General features: G+C 40.3%; 1 protein-coding gene across 3 annotated transcripts in view; it reads right to left on the bottom strand.

Annotated features, from left to right (window-relative positions):
• Window positions 1-3,424, bottom strand: part of AMPD1 (adenosine monophosphate deaminase 1) — a 24,959-nt gene extending 21,535 nt beyond the window's left edge. Inside the window, exon 1 of one of the 3 annotated variants that reach the window (XM_042465381.1) lies at window positions 3,014-3,424. In XM_042465381.1, the coding sequence (XP_042321315.1) occupies window positions 3,014-3,035 (22 nt within the window). In that variant the 5' untranslated portion in view covers window positions 3,036-3,424. Of the gene's footprint in view, window positions 1-2,752; window positions 2,947-3,013 lie in introns of those variants that run through there. The other 2 variants (XM_042465380.1, XM_042465382.1) reach the window with 2 other exon arrangements.
• Between the last annotated feature and the right edge of the window lie 6,158 nt (window positions 3,425-9,582).

Genomic DNA, 9,582 nt, shown 5'->3' with positions numbered 1-9,582 from the left:
ATTTTCATTTATATCCTGCCTATTCCCATAAGATCGAGATAATATTAATCACAATTGCATGATTTTCACAGGATAATTGCTATTTAAACCCCTGATTTTCCCCATGTGATAAAGTCCTATGCCTCTTCCTTATTCTCGCTACTCTCAGAAGGACCATAAAGTAGGGTTGGGCTACCAAGCGTTGCCTTGATTGTATATAGATTCTGGGCAGGGCATGCCAACCAGTGTCATTTGGACCATCATCTGGTCTGGATTTCAAGTTTTCATTTTTAAAAAGTAAGTCTCTAAGCATTGTAAAGGCCAAGATAAATGTGTAGACACCCTTTTCTCAAATTGTTTTGCATGAAACAAGTCCACCCTTGCCTTTTAGACATGAGGAAAGGGAGGGTAAAAGGTAAGATGGCAGAGTGAAAGAGGTAAGGGAGTGGTGCATTGTGGAGGGGGGGAGGGAGAGTATAGAGGGAAGGAAGACTTAGGGATGTGAGCAACAGATGGCAAGAAGTTAGGAAGGGGCACATTATGAGGGTGTAAGGTGGAGGGAAGGCAGAGTGGGACTGGGGAGGGTCAGGAGAAGAAGGATGCAAAGCTGGTTGAATGGTGCAGTGTCAGGGTGCAAGAGGTAAGAGAGGTAAGCATGAGGAGAGACAGTCAGTCCTCTGGTTCCATGGATTTTGTATCCATAGATTCAAACATCCATGGTTTGATTTTTTTTTTAACCCAAAAAGCAAATCTTGCTTTTGCCATTTTGTATAAGGGACACTATTTTACTACATCGTTGAATATAATGGGACTGTTGTGCATCCATGTATTTTGGTATCCATGGGTGTGTGTCCAGGAACCAAACCCTGGTGGATACCAAGGGCCCACTGCATAAGAGAACATCACAAGGTGAGGGAACAGGTAGGAGATGCCCGAAAAACCCACAAAAAACCATGGATGCTGGCCATAAAAGCCTTCGGCTTCCTGTAGTATTTTTATGGATTCCCCCCCCCACCAATGATAAAATTATTGCAAAAACAATAGAGAGCTGATGAGAATACCACTGACAGTAACTGTGCATGATTGAATATTAACATTGTTGTTGTTCTTTTATTTGTACTGCACCAGGAATAATCATGCACACTTTAAATGGTTCCCCACAATAACTCTGTAAGTAAGGTATGTTTATTGTGAAGCAGTGGTGTCCTAAGGTCACCTGGTCACATGGTAAACTCCGTGACAAAGTAGAGTTTTGAACTTGGACTCCCTATTCCCCGTCCAGCTGTTTAAACATTACTCTATAGTAGTTTTCTCAGATCAGTTGCATGTAACTGTAAAAAGTGGTATGATACACTGTGGCAGAAAATAGAACAATCAATATGTATACTTTTCTTAATTAGAATGTAAATCAGAATTTATTTGCATAGTTCAAATAATGTGTACATACAATGCCACTTATGTCCCAGAACTGAAGAATTTGAATGTTGCAACAATATTGTAGAGTAGATTTCGGTGTTCTTTGACATGATAACATGAACAGTCCTCATAGCATTTGACATATGTAATTTCACTCTGCAGTTAATGGACTGAATTGGCTCCTTTACTATCCAAAACAGAGGCCTCTCCAAGCTTTTCATTCTGCACCGACAATTTATTCATGATTCTGCTCTCAGGTGAATCACATCTCATTTCTTGCTTGCCTTTTTATCTCCCTAATCCTTATTGCCGTAATGTTAGAACATTATGACATGTAACTTAGAGCCTTACAATGTTGTACTGTTTTTAAATTTTACTTTGCATTATCAAAAATATCAAAAAAGAAGCAACCTTTTTGCCTACTAGAAAGACTGCAGCAGCAAAACACTCCAAATTTCTCCTTTATTAGAATTATTCTTTTTTTAAAAGAAGAGTTTGTAAAAGCGCATACTGGAACTGAATGGTATTTGTTAAATATAACTATCTTACTCAGCGGGAAACTATTTCACTATTAACATTCTCTTGAATGATGTGGGTGGGAGATGAGAAAAACTATCTGGATGACAGGAACCCCGTTCCTATGTCAGAAACATTAAGAGAAATGTTTAACCATGATCTGTACCTATTATTCTTATACAAAGGGAATGTAGCCTTGTACCCCAATACCAAGGGGGGGGGGGGTGAGCACCTTACTAACAATTTTGAAATACTGGGTGAAAATTAGAGATTTCAGTAAAATATTTACTGATGCTGTATCTAATAGGATTATTATTTACCAGTGCTGTTATTGTAAAATCTCATAAAAATAAGTGAAAATGGAAAGACATTGATGTAATCCTGAACACCATTAAGGAATATTTATTAATATGCAAGTAGGGTTTTTTTTTTGTGGGGGAGGTGATTTATTTACAGAAAATGAATAAATCTAATCCAGACTTTCTGTTCCAGACTCTTTGCTCTGCACTGCTACCAGCATACAATCTTTCTTGAAGGGTTATTCATGACTTTCATACATTGAGAAAGGGAAACAGGGGTTTCTCACCCATTTGGATATAGACTTGCATGCTGATGGAACAAGCTAACCCAGGAACAATTCCTTTACTGCAATTATCTGATGAAGCCATTAACAGTTTAAATCCCATCAATGTACCCCATGTCTGGCAAACACCAACTTCTAGGAATGCTCCTGTACATTTTTTATCTGATCTATGCAATTTAAACACCAGTTCAGTTCTGCAGATCTGAGTTCAGGGTTTCACCTGATGTGTTTCCCATCTGTAGCAAAACAGACACTTACCCAACATTTTATCCCGATTGTTGACTTAGAAAAGGGAGCAGCCTGGCCAGCCCATTATTCAAGTTCTCTTTTCATTACTCAATTCTGTTTTTTGGTTCTGTACCATCTCAAAAAAAAACAAACCCATAAAGAGCTGCCTTGCACAGTTAGTTCTTCAGATCTGGCTACTGAGACTAGCCTCATTATAAGTAGGAAGGGGTTCTAGCTGTCCAAGGCTCCAAGACTGCCTGCTATTCCTTTGAGGTGGTGGCACAGACCTACCTGGAATTTTCACCTGCGGCATTTTTTCTACTACCCTCAGAGGAGTCCTTAGAAACTGATTGTAGAGCAGGCAAGAGGAAAAGTAAAGCTACATAGCCAGCACTCATTTTACAATTTATCTGTGTTCATGTAACCCAACTCTCCTTCTCTAAAAGGACTGGAGAAGTAAGCAACAGACTATTTAAAGCAGCAGCTAGGCAAAGTTGTAACAGGTGAAGCTGCAGGCTTGGGGTTAACAGAGACAGACACAGGCAGAAAATGCAGAGCCTCCGGCCACCACACAAATGAGACAACAGTACCGGGATTGTGTCTAGCTTCTCTTGGCTTGGCTGCAGCTGCTTAACACCTTTCTTTGTCCCTTGGATGAAGCTCAGAATAATATACCTCTCCTCTTCAGTGAATGTGCTACTCTGAATTTGTGCCACATGGATCCCTTCCTTCCTAATGTAGCCTTTCTAAAAAAAAAAAAAAAAAAATTGGCAGCAGCTTTTTGTGTACTATAGTATGCTGCCTGGGGGATTCTGGCAATTGTACCCCATAAAAGGAAATCCTAAACTCTGTCTTTTGTATTGGTCCAGAACAGTGGTGAGGACAATAACATAAACCAAACATAAGAGATGGTTTCTTTCTTTTGTAATTAAGCATAGACGTACTGTATACCATTTTTCAAAGATCCAAGGTGGATTGCTCTGTGATTCCAAGACACTGATCTCCCCAACTCAAGGGTCTGTCAAAATAAAGCAAAGTCACTGGTGCACCAAAACAGTGGGTTATTGATTACATAAATGTGGGATGCAGCAGTAAAATCTAAAGGCAAAACTGATTGAAACAGTCCTTCATCACTGCTGCTGTTACCCACAGTCCCCACAATGACCTAGGCACATTGCCTCAATGGACTAGGTTCCTGTACTAAATTGCACCCCCTTAGAAAGAGATCATTCAATCAATTTGATTTTTCCTGATCTCCCTTGTTCCGGAAAGTACTGACACTTTCACAGACAGAAAAGGGAGAAGATCACCTCATCCTAACAACTAAATATTTTCCCAAGCATCCTGAGATAGAAACATTCTTATCTATCGCTACAAGGTGAGCTGACTGCACAGCCTGCTAAAGAAACTTTGATTACTGAAATCTTCATTGTTGTTGTTGTTAGCTACAGGCCTACTTGAATAAATAATAAATGGCCAGTCACTATGCTCTGCATCCTGTAAATATATAAAATATGTGTATCAGGTGAACGTGACAGCTGCCACCCCTGGCCAACTCCAGAAATTGCAAACCTCTTCACTCCAGCCCCTAGAACTCATAATTCTTTACACATATGGCTCTCTATTGAGAAGTTTGGAAAGACAGTTATAATATTTAAAAACACAAACAATGACCCATCCCTCCCTAACTCAACTTAAACCTTAGTACCCAGACACTAAAAAAAGCTAACTGAAATACACCATCATATAATTTGCACAAATTTATTTGATATTCCTGGGTCCAAAATGGAAAACGATGTGTGTTCCGTCAAATTGTGATCTCTTATTAAGGAAACAGGGTATGGCCTTTAGGACAGAAGCAAAGTATTAACAGTCAAAAGCAGTAAGTGGATTCAGCTATTTGGGAGCAAAAGAAATAGAATAAGTATATTAACCCTATGATTAGTACCAGGATAAAACAAGACAGAGGGCCCGTACAGACAGGCCAAAATAAAGCTGCTTTGGGTCACTTTGGAGGTATGCTGTTTAAATGATGTGTGTGTCCTGAGGTCGTAAGCCATGCCAAAGCCACACTCTAGTTCTAAGGACTGCAGTGTAGCTTTGGTGCAGATCCTGGCCTCTTAAGATGCACGTGTCATTTAAACAGCATACCTCCAAAGTGACCCGAAGCAGCTTTATTTTGGCCAGTCTGATTGGGCCCAGAGTAATATAAAACTCAGTGCCACCTGGGTCTCTTCAGAAAAAGGTGAGTGCTCATTGTTAGGTGCCTTTTGTACCCACCCATCCCACCTTCTGTAGATCCAATTTTTAGAGTGTAGACAGTGATTATTCTTGGTCATGCTGTTAAGTTACCCATGGCACCCATTATTTCTGCTATTTAATGGAAAGAGAATTTTCATTGTATGATGTGTACCGCAGTGGATCTCTTATTCTTCAAACCAAGCTCAGTGACCTGTTGTGATGGAGGGCCCTGCCCAAAGAGGCCTATAGTATAATTAATGAGACCTGCATATACACACAACTGGTGACTCATCAAACTTAACAAAACCCAGCAATCATGCCTTGTTGTTTGACATTTGCTTGATAACCCCTTTTTAATTTCCCCAAAAAGAAAGTTATCAACATGATAGGTCACCATCCAAGCATGGCAGGCCGGGCGCACATTGTGCAGGTCTAGCATGCAGGAAAAGGTTCAAAACATTTGACAACAAAAACAAAAACACTGAAATAGGCTCAGTGGCAGGTGTTATTGAGAGATACATCAACACCTGGAATCACCCCCCTCCCAAACAGTATGACTGACATTGGAATCATATCCTATTATGTGCCCAGGAGGCTGTGGTTTTGTGTAGCCTGTCTAAATGTTTCACACATGTGAGGGATACTAAACTGTCCATGACAAAGAGCAAACCACAACCATCTGCCAAACTCTACCTAGAGAAATTTAACTGGCTTGCCGATTAAATCTTACTTCAGCACAAGTAAGAGACTCCCACTGAGCCCCAAGTCATCAGGTTAACTTGGGAGTGCTGATTAAACCCACCTGATACACACAACTCTGCCCTCTTGCACCATCTTGCATAGAGGCTGCCCTCCCTCTTGCATTTGCTACTTGAGGTGGCTGCCTCGCAACACCTTTCCCTAATTTATATCATAAGTTGTAAAGGACCTGCAGAATTAAGTTTCCCTTTTTCCTACAACAAAGGCCTCTGGTTAGAACAGCTATCAGACTAGAAAGCAATCATTCACAGTCCTTAGTACTATGAATACTGGGAGTACTAGTGCTCCCAGTACAAAGACTGTGTAGTTCTCTTGTCTCTTCTTTCTTCATATTTTTTTTGTGGGAATGAAATGAGAGCAGTTGTGTTGTTGGGTGTACAGTACATGCATAGATGGTATGCTTAAACACCCTAAAGGCACCAGCTCCCTTCTGGTCATGGAAGCTAAGCAGGGTCAGGCCTGTTTAGTACATAGATGGGGAACTCCCAACTAATAGCTGTACACTGTATTTTGCAGAAAGCCAATAGCAAACCATTTCTTTATATTCCTGGCCTATTCCTGTGAAATTTGGAGGGTTGCTATATAAGTCAGCATATGAGTTGAAGGCACATGGATACTGGCAGACACATACGCTAGGCAAAGGGGTTGGTCAGGAAGATTAAAACTTACATTCAGTTTTAACTCAACAGTCTCTAAACTGTTAATTTATTAGATTTATTTCCCTCTTTTCTTCTAAAAAACAGCTTTATGTCAACTGAATGTCCAAATTCTTTGTTAACTCCACGTTGGAGAAACAGGAGAATGTTACACCTAGAAGGCATTGTAATCTGGACTTTCCAAAATTCTTTTTAACTGTAGAAGCACCCTTAACTGCAAGAACTACAAATAGGGACAGTATGAAAAATAAAAATTATGCTTCGTCCTTTCTAAGACAGAGCAAATTGATTGAATTTCCTGAAATATTCTTTGACTTCTGATGTGCAGTCATGAAATCAGACAACTGTCTCTTATTAATTCAACCAAGTTCTACAGCTTAACCCAGTATGCTGTTCTAGGCTTGAGGTATGCTTTCTTACCATTAGCAATCCCTCCTTTGAATACCTAGGACTCTTTGCCCTCTATAGATATCTATAAAAGCTACATTTGCTTCTAATCTTTCTGTATTGAATGTCACCAGTATTAAATTGGCATCTGAAACCAGGAATGACCTTCAAAGCTGTATGGCAATGTTACTTGTGCTTTTTTTTTTTTAATCCAAAAGGTCAAATTAACCAACTAAGCCTCTCGGTAGTAGGATCAGCAGGAAAATGGTGAATAGAAATTTGTGAATAGGAGCTGATAGAACTTTCTAAGGCTTGTTGGCTCTCTCCCTGTGATAATAGCATTATTAAAATCATATTTTGTTCTTAGGATGGAAGCAATTTTGCCACACTTAGAGCTACATACATGATCCTTGTCTGGATGTGTAGCTTCCTATGAAAGTACAAGTTGAGTCTTCCTTCTCCGGGATTCCAAAATCTGAAAATACTCCAAAAACCAAAATATTTTTCATGAATGACTAAGGATATCCTCAACTCAGGCATTTCTAGGGAAATGCTCCCTGTTGGACTCTGGGACAGAGATTTCAGATTGCAAGGGACTTACTTCATCAAAGTAGTAAGAGCTGCAATTTAAAAAAAAATCATTTAAAAAAGTAGTCCAGGAACCACTTTCCACATCAACTTGTGCTAACAAAACACTGTTAGCAAAATGTCTTTGCTACATCTAGGCCCCATTTTCCATTCCAACAAAATGCTTCATCCCTGCTATTTAGGGAGCTTCAAAGGAATCAAATGAAGAGCTATATTATGGAAGACAGCTGAGTAGACAAGAAGTACTGATATGCAACAAAGATCTTGGGATTGTAGTTGATCACAAGCTGAACATGAGTCAGCAATGCAATGCAGCTGCAAGAGGGGCTAGTAAAATTTAGGCTGCATTCAAAGAACCACTATCATGATTCATAAACATTCCACTTTGTTTTGCCCTAGTCAGATCTTGTCTGAAGTGCTGTGTCCAGCTCAACTTTAAAGACACAGACAAATTGGAACAAGTTCAGAAGGCAACACAGATGGTTTGCAGTGTGGAAAATAAATCCGACAATGACAGGCTTTAGGAACAGAGTCTGCTGAGCCTTGAATGAATGAAAGGACATCAGCCCAATACACTTTTCTACCTAGAATCATAGAGCTGGAAGGGGCCATTTGGGTCATCAGAGCCAACCCACTGCTCAATGCAGAATCTCAAGTTAGACCATCCCCAGCAAGAAGCTATCCATCTAGCCTCTTTTTTAAGTCATCCAGAGAAGGAGACCCTACTACCTCTCTAGGCAATTGGTTCTACTGCCAAACTGCTTTCACTGTCAACAAATTCCTTCTCATGTTCAATCGAAATCTCCCCCCTATAGCTTAAAACCATTAGACCTAGTTCCATCCTCTAGCAGAAAACAAGCTAGCCCTTGAGGTTTTTAAAGAATGTCACTCCTCAATCTTCTCTTCACCAAGCTGAACAGGCCCAGTTCCTTCAATCTCTCCTGAAACATCTCTCCCTCTGATATGATCCAAGGCCAGTCAAGTCAGTTTGGTATTTGAGACACAAAATACTTTCCATAGTTAAAGCATAGAAAATGGATATAATTTCTTGACATATTAGCTGCCTGAGCTTCACTCTAGCTGACAGCAGAATTGGTTTTGCTGAGGGTTGACCCTATATCATTCTTCAAAGAGAAACAACACGGAATAGGGCAAAGCTGCCAGGAAGGGCCACAATAGTTCTACTGTAGTATCTTTGGGTTGAATATCAGAAGCCATCTCTTGACAGTAATAACCATCCAACCAGTCACCTGGAGCATGGTGAATTCTCCCTTTCTGGAAGATTTTGAATTGAGAAAGCATTGTGAAATATTACCTGCTCTGGAATTTCTGCATCAAGGGTTTAGCTTAACCATTATATGATATTCTATAACAGGTAATCACATTATAGAACTTTGGTGGATGACCTATGCAGGGAACTGGATGGGAAGTGTGTGTCTCTGTTGGTTCTGCTGGAACTCTAAGTGGCTTTTGATATCATCCACTATGCTTCTGAGCCACCTCTGGGATGGGACATTGAGACACTGTTGTGCCATGGTGCCAATCCTTTCTGGAGAAGCAAGTTCAGATGTGGTGTTGGGGAATTCCTGATTGATGCTCTGGCCATTGGCCAGTGAGGTCCCTCAGGGCTGAGTTTTGCCCCCCCCCCCGATGTTTAACATCTACGTGAAACCACTGGGAGAGATAATCCAGATTTTGGGGGTTTGGTGTCACTAATATGTTGACAACACTCAACTTTTTCTCTCCTTTCTGATTCCAAGCAAGCTGTATCTGTTCTGAACCTGCATCTGTCATCTCTACTGAACCAAGGAAGCTGTATCTGTCATCGGTAATGGATTAGATGTGGACAAACGAACTGATCCTTAATCCAGATAAAACAAATGTTCTCTTGGTCTGACAAAAGGCAGATCAGAGAAGAGATGCTACCTGTGCTGGATAGGATTACACTCCCCTGAAATCTTAGGCTTGCTCTTGGGAATTCTCCTGAACTCAGTTCTGAACCTGGATACCCAGGTTTTGATAGTGGCCAGGAGTGCATTTGTTTTCACAGCTATGCCAAGGCTATTGAGGGTGTAGGTTTGATGGCTAATTCCAATACCACATAAGAAAGTAAGAAAGCAGTTAACTTGGATCATTTTAATCCTACCAACTTTTTGTACTAGGATGTGGCAAAAGAGTATCATCTACAGCAACTAGATTCAGACCATGTAACAGATGTAAAACTGGCTA

Source organism: Sceloporus undulatus, chromosome 4, assembly GCF_019175285.1.
Source record: "Sceloporus undulatus isolate JIND9_A2432 ecotype Alabama chromosome 4, SceUnd_v1.1, whole genome shotgun sequence".
NCBI lineage: Eukaryota > Metazoa > Chordata > Lepidosauria > Squamata > Phrynosomatidae > Sceloporus > Sceloporus undulatus.
This window is presented reverse-complemented; position numbering and strand designations above follow the sequence as displayed.